The 16076-nt window shown below is 39.3% G+C and overlaps 1 protein-coding gene across 1 annotated transcript in view; it reads right to left on the reverse strand.

The window, feature by feature from the left end:
* Window positions 1-16076, reverse strand: part of APC7 (anaphase-promoting complex subunit 7) — a 197469-nt gene that overhangs the window by 105005 nt on the left and 76388 nt on the right. The window contains exons 4-5 of the mRNA XM_067154711.2: window positions 14635-14747; window positions 9669-9852 (exon numbers count right to left, since the gene is read on the reverse strand). Of these exons, the coding sequence (XP_067010812.1) occupies window positions 9669-9852; window positions 14635-14747 (297 nt within the window). The remainder of the gene's footprint in view (window positions 1-9668; window positions 9853-14634; window positions 14748-16076) is intronic.

Genomic DNA, 16076 nt, shown 5'->3' on the forward strand with positions numbered 1-16076 from the left:
AACTAGGTATCTCTAGGCAGGGACAGAGACAGTAAAATCTGTCTGCAAATGAATAAGGATAGAAAATCTCCAAGACTAGGAAATTAAAAGTACATGGATATGATGTGAGAAGTTTCGAACAGTAGAAAGTAAGCAGGTTCAGGATACAGAAAGAGAATGGGTGGCACACAGGGATGCTGTAATAGAAACAGCAAGGGAATGCCTAGTAACAAATATGTGTAAAGATGGGAAAAAGCGAACATCTTGGTGGAATGATGAAGTGAGAGAAACATGTAAACATGAAAAAAGGCTTATCAGAAATGGCTCCAAACAACAGCCGAATCAGAGAGGGAATTGTAAGCAGATGAAAGAAACAGAGCAAAACAAATAGTTGTTGAACCCAAAAAGAGGTCATGGGAAGATTTTGGTAATAACCTTGCAAGGCTAGGTCAAGCAGCAGGGAAATCGTTCTGGACAGTGATAAAGAATCTTAGAAGGGAGGGAAATAGGAAATGAACAGCATTTTGGGTAATTCGGGTGAACTCATAATAGATCCCAGGGAATCACTGGAGAGGTGGAGGGAATATTTTGAACATCTTCTCAACGTAAAAGGAAATCTTCCTGGTGGTGTTGCGAACAGCCAAGCTCATGGGGAGGAGAATAATGATGTTGGTGAAATTACACTTGAGGAAGTAGAAAGGATGGTAAATAAACTCCATCGTCATAAAGCAGCAGGAATAGATGAAATTAGACCTGAAATGGTGAAGTATAGTGGGAAGGCAGGGAAGAAATGGCTTCATAGAGTAATAAGATTAGTACGGAGTGTTGGTAAGGTACCTACAGATTGGACAAAAGCAGTAATTGCACCTATCTATGAGCAAGGGAACAGGAAGGATTTCAACAACTACCGAGGTATCTCACTGATTAGTATACCAGGTTAAGTATTCACTGGCATCTTGGAAAGGAAGGTGCGATCAGTGGTTGAGAAGAAGTTGGATGAAAACCAGTGTGGTTTCAGACCACAGAGAGGCTGTCAGGATCAAATTTTCAGTATGTGACAGGTAGTTGAAAAATGCTACGAGAGGAATAGGCAGCTGTGTTTACGTTTCGTATATCTAGAAAAAGTATTGACAGGTACCAAGGGAAAAGATGTTCATCATACTTGGGGACTAGGGAATTAAAGGTAGATTATTAAAATCAATCAAAGGCATTCATGTTGACAATTGGGCGTCAGTGAGAATTGACGGTAGAACGAGTTTTTGGTTCAGGGTATTTACAGGGGTTAGACAAGGCTGTAATCTTTCACCTTTTCTGTTTGTAGTTTACATGGATCATCTGCTGAAAGGTATAAAGTGGCAGGGAGGGATTCAGTTAGGTGGAAATGTAGTAAGCAGTCTGGCCTATGCTGACGGCTTTGTCTTAATGGCAGATTGTGCCGAAAGCCTTCTGGAATTTGAAAATAGGTGCAATTAATATGGTATGAAAATTTGCCTTTCAAAGACTAAACTGATATCAGTAGGTAAGAAATTCAACAGAACTGAATGTCATATTGGTGATACAAAGCTGGAACAGGTAGATAATTTCAAGTATTTAGGTTATGTGTTCTCCCAGGAATGTAATACAGTGAGATTGAATCAAGGTGTAGTAAAGCTAATGCAGTGAGCTCGCAGTTGCGATCAACAGTATTCAGTATTCTAATTTCAGTATTCAGTATTCTGTAAGAAGGAAGTCAGCTCCCGGACGAAACTATCAGACCAACTTTGCTTTACGGGAGCGAAAGCTGGGTGGACTCAGAATATCTTACTCATAAGTAAGTATCCGACATGAAATAGTGAGAATGATTGCTGGTACAAACAGATGTGAACAATGGCAGGAAGGTACTCGGAATGAGGATATAAAGGCTAAGTTAGGAACGAACTCAATGGATGAAGCTGTACGCATAAACTGGCTTTGGTGGTGATATCATGTGAGGCGAATGGAGGAGGATAGGTTACTTAGGAAAACAATTGACTCTGTTATGGAGGGTAAGAGACGTAGAGAGAGACCAAGACTATGATGGTTAGACTCAGTTTCTAACGATTTAAAGATAAGAGGTATAGAACTAAATGAGGCCACAGCACTAGTTGGTTGCGAATAGAGGATGGTGGCGACATTTAGTAAATTCTCAGACTGAACGCTGAAAGGCATAATGGTCTATAATGAATATGTATGTATGTATGTATGTATGTATGTATGTATGTATGTATGTATGTATGTATGTATGTATGTATTTTTTATTTATTTAGTCTGATCCAGGACACCCTAGATTTGCCATAAGACACAGAATAATACACAATAACAATTTTGAGAGAAGATAAATAATAATAATAATAATAATAATAATAATAATAATAATAATAATAATAATAATAATAATAATAATAATAATAATAATAATAATAATGTTATTTGCTTTACGTCCCACTAACTAATTTAGTCCCGCAGGAGTTCTTTTACGTGCCAGTAAATCTACCGACACAGGGCTGTCGTATTTGAGCACCTTCAAATACCACCGGACTGAGCCAGGATGAAACCTGCCAAGTCGGGGTTAGAAGGCCAGCGCCTTAACGGTCCGAGCCATTCGATAAAGAAGGTTTATGTTTTAAAAAAATGATAGGTTACAATTAACCAAGTTAAATGGCATGAACTCCATATAAATGGTGTCGAAGAATCGAAACGGAGTATTTGATGAGTGTGACGACTATCTCATCTTGTAGACTTCTCGCTAGTTTATATTTTTGTCGCCATGTGACGAAAGATTTGGGAATTGTTCTCCTCGCGCTAAAGAAAAGTCCAGTCACCGTAATTGTTTTAAGGTTATATGACTCAAGAAAGAAAGGGATGGTTGGACTGTAGATATCCTTTTTCTCATTGTCTAAGTCAGTCGGCTGAGAGGCTGAAAATTCAAAGCGTACCATAGGATCAATAATTTCTGCTTCGTTCCTCCGTCTGTCAATCGCTATAATATCAATCCTGCGAGTGCTGCCTCCTTCGGCGATGCAGTGGACTTCTTCGTACACTTCTAGATTTTTGAGACGAAGAGCATTAGCAATCAGGTTTCTGATGATGTTATGGCGTTTGATCCTAAGCAGTTCTCCTTGAGGGCAACTCCCCAGCACATGTGGTAAGGTTTCATACTCATTGCAGTGTCTGCAGTGGCCTGTGCTGGTAGAACGTCCCGGCAGAGTACGTACTGGTGCAACCATCACGGTCATCTTCAACATCTTCCTCCATTCCGAACAAGTTAAACCATCCCTTCTGGTAACCCAAGAATTAGGAGCAGGAACTTGAGCAAATAACTCAATACCTCTTCCTTTCTATGGATATGCACACCAAGCTTCAAATTCGCGTGTTCTAAGTATATGATATAGATGTTGATTCCCATAGGGAATCTGAAATATTTGTTCCGAATGAGTAAATTTATAATACCAATATAAAAGATCCGTTATTGGACATTATAAATTTTCCAGCTAACTCATTCCTGGCATGCAGTGCATTGGCACTGCCGGTGGCTACAATTGGCTTATGCAGTGGCCTCCATGGTATGCACTAGCCAGCGTCTTGGTGGGTGTGCTGGGTACCAACTGATGAGCCCGGCCTGGCACACGAGGGCGAAACGCTGGCAACCAGGAATGAGTTAGCTGGAAAATTTATAATGTCCAATAACGGATCTTTTATTTTGGTATTCTAAGTATATCACACAGTTGTCTAACAGATTTTGATGATGTCTCTTCATTGAGTTGAAGTTCAGATAGGCAGAGAGTTTTTATTGCTGTGAAATTTCGAACAGCATTTATGTGTGAATCATTCACAGCTTCTAGCTTAAGATTGATATTCAGCTGTTGAAGGTACGCTTCCCAAGTAGCGCGCATTAATGCTAACCCTTTATATTTGTGGCTCGAATAGATCATACTTAAGAAAACAGATCAGATGTAAGGCTTTTCAGGTGTTTGCTCTATTAACCAGCGTTTCGTCTTAGGTCTGACACTAGACTCATCAGAGTGGGATGTGTCAGACCCTACCCACTGACACTGGGGTGTATGCAGGTGAACTATATAGGCTTGATCAGAGGTTATTTCCAACTTTGTTGACTGACCATTTTTACTAGAAATAGGAATAGGATCTGAAGGTGGAATCTTAGACTGGCTAGGTGTGGTCATAGATGGATTCAGCAAGCAGGCTCTGTATTGCTCTGGGTGTGATTTACTTATATGTATCTTAAGGCATTTATACATTTGCCTGCAAAACTGACATTGCGTTTTGTTATCAGTGGTACTCTTATTGGTGTCATTTGTAGCCATAGTACAGGATGTATAACCTCGATAATACAGTTACAGATTATATTTGTCAATGGTGATAATTTATTAGGCCTATACACACTATTACTATGAAACTGTAGAATATATCAGAAAGTAGCGAGGTGTAAAATATTTTGTCTTGTAAATGCAAACAATGAATTGAAGGTATCATAGTAGGATATTTAAAGAGAGTTAAAAGATGGCAAGAAGAAAGAAACAAAAAATTCTGAGAACATAGCCTAATTCAGACGTTGAATGTTTAATGGACACAGAACACATATGACAAGCGGCTACCTTAGTAATTTGTTGGAATTACCGCCTAGATGGCGTTGGTTTATCTTTAGCTTCTCTGTATAAACCTAAAGCTACTGGACATATAAATCAACGCTGAACAATAAAAATCAAAATGACTGTCATCTTGGCAAAAATTCAGTTCACTTATTTAGTGAAAATTTTCTATAATGGGAGCACAGGTATGATAGATAACATCAAGTGGGGCACTATATACCTCAATACGCCACACAGTGCATGAATCAGCCTATAAATCAGCACAATTCAGCGTGTTAAACCACTAATGCCACCCACCTGGATTCAGAAGGCTTCCATCATGGCCTTCTTTATTATGCAACTGAATGTACAGTAAGTATGTATGTATTTATTGTGACAGTATGCTTCTTTCCAAATGACCAAATATTGCTTTATATGACGAGAAACACCTGGCCTCTCTTTTGTCGGCATGACACGTCTTATTTGCCTTAGTGGCGCGGCAAAATGTTATCAATCGAGCGGGGACGGACAAGCTTGACACACACAAAAAAAGGAGAAATAAATGAATCATGCTCCCTCACAGCTGTCTCTCATCTAATAAATGAAAGGAGATATTCCCGGGAAGCGTTAACGGAGCGATATACGGTAATTACAAATGTACGTGTCAATATGAAACTAGGTCATACAGTGACAACGATGTTGTATCTAAATTATGATATTACGAATTTAATTTATACCTAAATCTCTGATAACGCATGTGTGACTTTAGTGCTAATTAAATCCAATGAGCCTACAAGAATTCAGTATCTGAATTGGACCTGTATTTCCGACGACTAGTGGGGGAAAGTGCTCTATTTACATGAAGCAGTATACATGTTCATTCTCATTCTGATTAAAATGCCACTACATATCCTCACTTAGAGGAAGACCGAGAGCCAGATGGCTGAAAGGCGTAATAAAGAGCATCGAGGCAAGAGGATGGAACTGGACTACAGTGAGAGAAGAGAAGTGGTGGATGGACAGCAAATGGAGAGGCTTATGTTCCAAGCAGACCCAGCCTGTGGTTGGAAACTGCTCCAGATGATGATGATGATAATGATGAATGTTTTGCACATGCTTTGTCCAGCTATTTAACCCTCACGTTCTCTCCCCCCCCCCCCCCCAACTCTGACCCACAGAAAATATTTAACTACAATAATAATAATAATAATAATAATAATAATAATAATAATAATAATAATAATAATAATAACATACATACATATATAGACTGTTATGCCTTTCAGCGTTCAGTCTGCAAGCCTCTGAGAATTTACTAAACGTCGCCACAATCCTCGATTTGCAACTAGTGTTGTGGCCTCATTTAGTTCTATACCTCTTATCTTTAAATCGTTAGAAACAGAGTCTAAGCATCGTCGTCTTGGTCTCCCTCTACTTCTCTTACCCTCCATAACAGAGTCCATTATTCTCCTAGGTAACCTATCCTCCTCCATTCGCCTCACATGACCCCACCACCGAAGCCGGTTTATGCGTACAGCTTCATCCATCAAGTTCATTCCTAAATTAGCCTTTATCTCCTCATTCCGAGTTCCCTCCTGCCATTGTTCCCACCTGTTTGTACCAGCAATCATTCTTGCTACTTTCATGTCTGTTACTTCTAACTTATGAATAAGATATCCTGAGTCCACCCTGCTTTCGCTCCTGTAAAGCAAAGTTGGTCTGAAAACAGACCGATGTAAAGATAGTTTCGTCTAGGAGCTGACTTCCTTCTTACAGAATACTGCTGATCGCAACTGCGAGCTCACTGCATTAGCTTTACTACACCTTGATTCAATCTCACTTACTATATTACCATCCTGGGAAAACACACAACCTAAATACTTGAAATTATCGACCTGTTCTAGCTTTGTATCACCAATCTGACATTCAATTCTGTTGGATTTCTTACCTACTGACATCAATTTAGTCTTCGAGAGGCTAATTTTCATACCATACTCATTGCACCTATTTTCAAGTTCCAAGATGTTAGACTGCAGGCTTTCGGCACAGTCTGCCATTAAGACCAAGTCGTCAGCATAGGCCAGGCTGCTTACTACATTTCCACCTAACTGAATCCCTGCCTGCCATTTTATACCTTTCAGCATATGATCCATGTAAACTACAAACAGCAAAGGTGAAAGATTACAGCCTTGTCTAACTCCTGTAAGTACCCTGAACCAAGAACTCATTCTACCATCAATTCTCACTGAAGCCCAATTGTCAACATAAATGCCTTTGATTGATTTTAATAATCTACCTTTAATTCCATAGTCCCCCAGTATAGCGAACATCTTTTCCCTCGGTACCCTGTCATATGCTTTCTCTAGATCTACGAAACATAAACACAACTGCCTATTCCTCTCGTAGCATTTTTCAATTACCTGGCGCATACTGAAAATCTGATCCTGACAGCCTCTCTGTGGTCTGAAACCACACTGGTTTTCATCCAACTTCCTCTCAACGACTGATCGCACCCTCCCTTCCAAGATGCCTGTGAATACTTTGCCTGGTATACTAATCAATGAGATACCTCGATAGTTGTTGCAATCCTTCCTGTTCCCTTGCTTATAGATAGGTGCAATTACTGCTTTTGTCCAATCTGAAGGTACCTTACCAACACTCCACGCTAATTTGACTACTCTATGAAGCCATTTCATCCCTGCCTTCCCACTATACTTCACCATTTCAGGTCTAATTTCATCTATTCCTGCTGCCTTATGACAATGGAGTTTATTTACTATCCTTTCCACTTCCTCAAGCATAATTTCACCAACATCATTTTCCTCCTCCCCATGAGCTTGATTGTTTGCAACACCACCATGATGATTTCCTTTTACATTGAGAAGATGTTCAAAATATTCCCTCCACCTCTCCAGTGATTCCCTGGGATCTGTTATGAGTTCACCTGAATTACTCAAAACACTGTTCATTTCCTTTTTCCCTCCCTTCCTAAGATTCTTTATTACTGTCCAGAAAGGTTTCCCTGCTGCTTGACCTAGCCTTTCCAGGTTATTACCAAAATCTTCCCATGACTTCTTTTTGGATTCAACAACTATTTGTTTTGCTCTGTTTCTTTCATCTACGTACAAATCCCTGTCTGCCTCGGCCCTTGTTTGGAGCCATTTCTGATAAGCCTTCTTTTTACGTTTACAGGCTGCTCTCACTTCATCATTCCACCAAGATGTTTGCCTTTTCCCATCTTTACACACAGTTGTTCCTAGGCATTCCCTTGCTGTTTCTACTACAGCATCCCTGTATGCCACCCATTCACTTTCTATATCCTGAACCTGATTACTGTCTACTGTTCGAAACTTCTCACTAATCATATCCATGTACTTCTGTCTAATTTCCTCGTCCTGGAGATTTTCTACCCTTATTCGTTTGCAGACAGATTTCACTTTCTCTACCCTAGGCCTAGAGATACTTAGTTCACTACAGGTCAGATAATGGTCTGTATCATCGAAAAATTCCCGAAAAACTCGTACATTCCTAAAAGATTTCCTGAATTCAAAGTCTCTTAAGATATAGTCTATTATGGATCTGGTACCCCTAGCCTCCCATGTGTAGCAGTGAATAGCCTTATGCTTGAAGAATGTATTCGTAACAGCTAAACCCATACTAGCACAGAAGTCCAGCAAACGCTTCCCATTCCCATTAGCTTCCATATCTTCCCCACATTTACCAATCACCCTTTCGTATCCTTCAGTTCTATTCCCAACTCTCGCATTGAAATCGCCCATTAGCACTATTCTATCCTTGCTGTTCACCCTGACCACGATGTCACTCAATGCTTCATAAAACTTGTAAACTTCATCCTCATCTGCACCCTCACATGGTGAATACACGGACACAATTCTAGTCCTAATTCCTCCCACTGACAAATCTACCCACATCATTCGCTCACTTACGTGCCTAACAGAAACTATGTTGCGTGCAATGGTATTCCTGATAAAGAGCCCTACCCCAGACTCTGCCCTTCCCTTTCTAACACCCGTCAAGTACACTTTATAATCTCCTATCTCTTCCTCCTTTTCTCCCCTTACCCGAATATCATTTACTCCTAGCACATCCAGATGCATCCTCTTCGCTGACTCAGCAAGTTCTACTTTCTTTCTTCCATAAGCCCCATTAATATTGATAGCTCCCCATCAAATTCCATTTCGTTCGCCAAGTTGTTTCCAAGGAGTCCCTCGCCTGTCAAATGGGAGTGGGACTCCATTACTCCCATAGGTCCGAGGCTTGCTTAAAGTGTTCTGAGCTCGGTAAATTCATGAAGCAGGATGCTGCCCTACTTGCACATAGTCCAAGTGAGGATCTCTCCTCTAACGGGTTATGGACCACCGGTGAATTGTGTAGTCCTAGCCGCCTGAGGGCCACGACTCAGAATATGTCCGAGATGCCCACTCCCATTCCATAGCAACTGGTATCCCGACTCTCAGGACCACTTACTAGGCCACTCAGCCGTTGCCCATGGTTCACGAACTAGGACGTGACTACAGTAACCCATAAACATGAACAATAATAATAATAATAATAATAATAATAATAATAATAATAATAATAATAATAATAATAATAATAATACTGGTCAATCTAAAGACACAAGGCTGGTGTACTTGAGCATCCTCAAATAACTTACCACTAGACTGAGCTATGATCGAATCTGCCAAGTTGGAGCCCCTGCCAACAGCTACTCAGCCCAGCCATGACAGCAACGACTAAACATAGCCAGTTAGCTTGTTACCATAACTGAACAATTTTTCCTCGTCAGTGATGTTCGATGTTGAGGGACTTCGTGCTAAGAATCTAAATTCGTGAACATGTTCCCCTGGTAAAAATGAACAAGATTTTTAACTCTTGTAATTTATGTAGGAGTTTTTGTAAGATTATAATGATTTTTTATTGTGATGTTTTGGTTTTAATTTGTTCCCAAATTTCTTCTTTTCCTGTACTATTCCTTTATTTTTCGAGCGCCCCTCTAAAAAACGGGGAATCAAGGTTCCACTGTAATCACTGATAATATTAATTGTACAGAATCTGACTTACCCTCTGGAGTACTATGAGTGCATTTTTATGATCACCAGAATAATAGTAGCACTCTCCTAAAGAGACGAGCACACTGATGTTATTCTGTAACTCGGAGCACTCGTCCAGGTGTCGGAACGTTGAGATGGCTTGTGGATACTCACGGCTGTGCATGTGAGCATGGGCCTTGATCCAAGAGTTCAACCTGTAAGAAGCCAACACAGAGTACAAAGTTTTGTTTATACGAAGGTGAATCAAATATAAACCAGAATTACTTTTTTGCTATGTTATTGAATCCAAATACAAAACAAGCACCTTATTTTTCTACATAGTCTCCTGAATTTGACACACATTTTTCCCATCGAATAGGCAACTTTTTAATCCTGCCCTCTAACAAAATAGAATGTAAGTACAGCCACTTGTACGAATACTCCTCTACGGCTGCATCGTCATGAAATCGCTTTCCTCCCAGTTCTTCTTTCAGTGGTCCAAACAAGTGGTAGTCACAAGGTGACAAATCTGGACTGAAAGGAGGATGTTCCAGAGGTGTCCAATGCAATTCCTCCATTTTTTTCTGTGTTACAACAGCAGCGTGTGTCCTTGCATTATCGTGCAGAAGAATCACACCTTAGATCGGCTGCCAACGATGTTTGTTGGGATATGCATCTTTTGTCTCAATCAAAAGACGGCAGCAATAGGCTGCATTCACTGCCATTCATTCATGCAGGAAGTCCAACAGCAAAATGCCTGCATAGTCCTATAAAACAGCTGCAAGCACCTTTCCAGCAGAAAGGCGTGTTTTGGCCTTAACTGGCAAAGCTGCACTTTGTTCTCGCCACTCCATGCTTGCTTGTTTTGACTCCGGGGTGTAATGATCAACCCAAGTTTCATCACAAGTCACAATGCGATGCAAAAAATTCATATCCTTCCACCCAGTAGCGCATGAGATGCCTCTGACAAATATCCTGACAGATTTTTTTTGTTCCTGGGGGAGGAGACGAGAAACCCACAAAGCGGATAATTTGCAAAGGTTGAGCTCATCAGTGACAATGGCATGAACACTACCAAAGCTTATTCCTAAGAGTGAAGCAATGTCTGGAATTTTTATGTGTTGATCTTCTTCAATAAGGTCATGTAGAGCACGAATGTTGTCTGTAATGATGCTTGTCCACGGTCGTCTTTCGTGGGGCTGATTTACCATCGCTTACCGTGCTGCCAAAAATTGTTTGTGCCACTCATAAACTTGCGTCTTTGAAAGGGTTGCTTCCCCAAACTGTGCATGGAGCCTTCTCAACATTTCCAAAGCTCTGGTGCCTTCTCTTGCCAGAAACTTGATGATGCACTGTGCTGCGCAACGGATGTGTATATCTGTTGCTCACTCATGGCTTACTGAAGCAAGCGGTCACTCTGCAGTACGTGACACATCAACACCCCTACTCCGGACATCCCGACCTCCCTGTCAAAGCCCCACCCATTTTCAATCACTACCAGAGTTGCTAATTTTAAATTCTCGTTTATATTTGATGCACATACGTAATGTCTAATATGACAACTGTATATAAGTAAGCAAAACCCAAAATCTGTAATTATCCATATAAATAAAATTATCTGTACACTTCAGATTTTGCCCCAATACTTTGTTCTTACCTTGAATTAGGTATAAATAAATCAGAAGTTAAATTTTTGTCTCACTGATGCTTTCACAGCCCGTACTTATAGACATGGGCTTAGGCTGTGTCAAGAAAATAAGGTGAAATTATTTATATTTCGTAGAGAACTTTGCTCTCCATTATTTTATTTCGGTGTTTTCCAAATTCGTACGTTCCTCATCGCCAGATGTTTCATTCCAGGCTTGTAACTATATTATATTTTCATAAATGTGTACTCCTGTTATGTTACGTGACTCCCTCTCAGACTGATTCTGATGGTTCCGTCAGCTTCCACTTTCAACGCTAGCACTGTACTATGTCCGGTGAGCTATCAGGTGACGAATGAACGTACCACTTCCACTTCTATTATAACGTCTAAATTCGAACCTCATTCCTTGAGAAGCCTTTCTCGTGAAGAGTCGAGATTTTCTTCTGAAGACGCAGAGCAAAGTTATCTGCAAAACGTAAAGAATTTCACCTTATTTTCTTGACACAGCATAAGCCCAAAAGCCTATATCATGTCTAAATTTTTGTCCGTCAGTTCATTTGTTTTGTAACATCATCATGGGAAATAGCTAAACTCAGTTCAGGTGTGCACTAGGCTGTATATAGTGATGTAGTAATATTAAGGGGACCAAACCAGGAAAAGTCAAAATTTTCCGTTAATATTAGCTGTAACGGAAAACGGCATATGAACAAAATTTTGCAAAACATGATTTCCACTCTTTTAGGTTAACAGGTAGAAGCACAAACCTGCTTGGAGCCATGAGCTTGAAGAGGGAAACAGGATAGTGGAGGGGGTCTGCTGTGCTATTCACTTTACAGTGTTACAAATGCAAGGAGTCGACGTGAACACTTCCATAGCAACTACCAAAGTGAGCATTCCTCCCCTCTCACTCAGGCTGCAACACATGGCTCACCCGCAGCTAAGGTTTTGTGCCATCAGATAGTGATATACTTCTACATGCATTTCTACCACACAAGGAACAATAGTGCAGATATTCATGACTATTACACCTTTCACAATATATCCGGAAATATTAGATCTGTCTAGGAACTCTTCATAACAGAAGTTATAGAAACTACAACTTTTAATTACTTACAACTCATTTAATTTAATTGTATGGGCTATGATAACACCATCCAACAAAGCCAATGAACCCCAATTTCATGCCATGGAGATGTGAATGCTCCACTGGTTGATGAGAATCTCCTTCATCCACCACATCAGGAATTGAGCATCACACAAATTAGGGCAAAAATTTGAAAAAGACACTTCTAATGGTATGGCCATCTACATGCAGCACCTGGCAAAGCTGCCAACCTCACCTTCTATTTTGTAATCAACGGTGTCTGCCCATTTGGACAACCAAAAGAAGCGCTGACTAGATGTGGTTTAAGAGGATATGAGAGATGCTCTCTCGAGGACAAACGATGACAACTGTGCAAAATGGCATTTAACTCATTTCATGGCGTTCATGTTGCGCTGCAAGCATAGTCCGTAGTAAGATTTGACAATTTACTAAAAATTGAGAACGTGCTTCACACACATTCTGGAAGCTACATCATGATTCTTCATATATTAGCTATGAGAGTATTTCAATAGATGGCAGTATTAACTATCTAAGTCAGGGGATTTACAATATTTTCAACAAGTGTGCATTGGTAATTGTTGTCACTCCATGTGCTCTAAAACATGGTTTCTCGAGGCAAACAAGTACTTGATGAAAGTGATATTTTCTGTATGATATAGATGTTGATTCCCATAGGGAAACTGAAATATTTGTCCCGAATGAGTAAATTTATAATACCAATATAAAAGGTCCGTTACTGGACATTGTGGACACTGTGGACTAACAATTTTGAGATCACAGAATGTCCCGTACCTGAAACACTCATAAAATATGTTTGTATCAGACTGGAATAAAGCGTCACTAGTCACTTCTGGGCTGATTCTCTCACTGAACTAGTGCAGTAGGATTTCCTGCCGGCTAATAACAACATATTGCTCTGTATTTGGAATGCCCGCTTTTGCAATAGGAAGGCTGCTACTTGAGTAGTCGATATCTTTATTTTGAAACACATCCAGGGCTGCGTGATGGATGTTTGAAAAGTGGGTGCATCAAATACCTGAACATTTCTTTTTCTCCACTTTGGACCCAAAAATATTGGGATGCGTAAATTATGCAAGGGTGTTAATTATGCGAGGAAATACGGTATTATTTTTATATCATTTTCATTATTTTTGTTGTTTTGTAATTACAATGTACATTTTACATGATCAAAATTGGGTAAATTTAGTAGTATTTCTGAAAACTGTACTTACTAAGTAGATCATCTGATTTTTAATTGTAAAAAAATGGTATAATAAACAATTTTAAAATCTCAAGTGCTAGCTGACGTGAAGCCAACAACATTTTTTTTAATTACTAGATGCCCAGCTCCACTCCTTTCAACAACTGTGCCAACACGCTGCTCTAGGTGTCCACGATTCCATATCAAAGTGGGAATCATAACATTGGTTCAAATTAAGATCTTCACACAACCACATTGTTTGCTTCGGAACCACCTGTGTTAAGTCTGTTGAATACCACAGATTAAGAGAATAAGATTTATTCTTCCCATGTATAACACATGTTTTGCAGTTTCTTTTTAACAAGAATAAAGATACACCTTATGATCTATATGCCTCAAGATGGACTATTTTCTTGTGTGCCAAGACTTAACAACTGAGTTACCTTCTCAGATTTTATAGAATTTACTTTATGGTCAGAAACACCATACTCTCATCATCTTGTAGCACAATTTTAACTTATTACAATTTAACATTTGTCACTGTAGGTGCTGTCATGTGTTTTATATTGTTTTTTGATTAGTTGTGATTTGCTCAATTGATTCATTGGCTGATGATGACGTGCAATGAGCATCGAAACTAGTACTAATCTTGTATAAACGACATGTGATCTAACTCACATCAATAAATTATCATTGTACTGAAAAGGTGGATCCTTAACATTTTCAATTAACTGTAATCCCAGTTCAATATGGAACATAATGAAGTTTTTAACTTTTGGTACTAGATGCTCAAATAAGAACAAAGAAAAATCATGCAAATATCTCCTATATGTACCGAGATTTTTAAAAACCCTTAAAAATGTCCAGTCCAGAACCTTTGTTAGAGATATTCAGATCCAGCCCTAAATGAATTAGGGACTTGGAAGAGCAGACCCTGTAGTTGCGGATCAACACTAAGTAGAAGGAGTGAGACAATAAAATACTGAAGTTGCTTTTTCAGGCAACATATGGTATACAATTACATAAAGAAAAACAAACTTTACCAATCCATCTGGCTGATACAGGTTGCACCTTCCAAGATGAGAGAGTTAACCTCAACACCCTTCACTCCAAGGCTCAACAGTCCTTCAGCTGCCTCTAGTGCCAGAGGACATTCCTGAAAGAATTCATAATGTATTCAATTTGGTTTATGGTCACGAATAATAATAGATACACAATGTACATTCCATTCTTTCAAATTATCCTGTAGATAGGGTACTCTTAATTTACTTTTTGCTAGCAGTTTAACAATGCATTGGTTTTCGGGGACGTAACAGTGGGAATGGGTTAGGACTGCCATAATAAAGATACAGCTCCAACATTTGCCTGCTAAGAAAAAGGGAAAACATGGAAAAATATCTTCAAGGCTACTGATGCACAGTGGGTCAAAATCAAAATCTAGGAGGACAAAATTATTTTTACGTTTTAATCATGAATTTAGAGTCAAAGCAACATATATAATTTGTTTACTTCATAATAAACATCAGTTAAGACCTTTTTTTTAAGCTACATCAACGTCTACACTTGCAAGAAATTGTCTATGACTAGGAGTTGGATAGAGCCTAAACTATAATAAACTACAATAGATTGTACTCAGTATACCTTTAATCTGGAAGACTGCAATGGTGGATAATTGCAGACAGCACTTCAGTCACTATCACTAATCACTCGATGACCCTGACCTTGATGATTCATCACGTGTCATCTGAAGCATCATCATCATCATCATTCACTGCCTCATGCTGTTCATGATGAGCCGGTACATCTGGTTCTTTCAGGAGTAGTAATACTTCACTGGATAATGCTCTTCTCGTTTTATGTTGAATTTTGGTTTTGGGTCCGAAGATATCAGCAGCATATGTAATAAGTCCTCATTTGTATGTTTTCGTGAGAATTTCCTAGAACGTCCAAATCTGTATTTTCTCAAATCTTTGTTACGTGTTTCTTGGGCTTCTTCTGACAACTGCCAGATAAGTATAATGCAAAAATCAATTATATCTGCACCATGAATTAATACTTTATGCACAGTAACTGGCATATAACACCATGGATACAGATTTAGATACAATTTTGCTGTATCCTAGGTGTAGGTTTTGAAAGCGGGTGTATTTATAGGCAAATGCCAAGAAAGAGCACACAAAATTGTAGAAAAACGTCTGATTAGCTCTTCATTTATACCTGTAATTTTGGATGACAAGACTGGATCCTAAAAAAAAAAAAAAAAAAAAAAACAACCCAGCGAGCATTGTTGCCATCATTCGAATTTCCAACGCCTCCAGATCTTGGTTTGTCAACATGCAGACCCATTTCTCATCGAAATTTATTTTGTATTACTTTCTTTCTGTTTTCTATTTTTGTCTTATCTTCATCCCCTCTTGCTTGCCATTTCTTAATTTCTATTTTGTAAGATATATGTAGCAGGCATTCAAAAAAACGGATCCAACAA

Source organism: Anabrus simplex, chromosome 1 (assembly GCF_040414725.1).
Source record: "Anabrus simplex isolate iqAnaSimp1 chromosome 1, ASM4041472v1, whole genome shotgun sequence".
Taxonomy (NCBI): domain Eukaryota; kingdom Metazoa; phylum Arthropoda; class Insecta; order Orthoptera; family Tettigoniidae; genus Anabrus; species Anabrus simplex.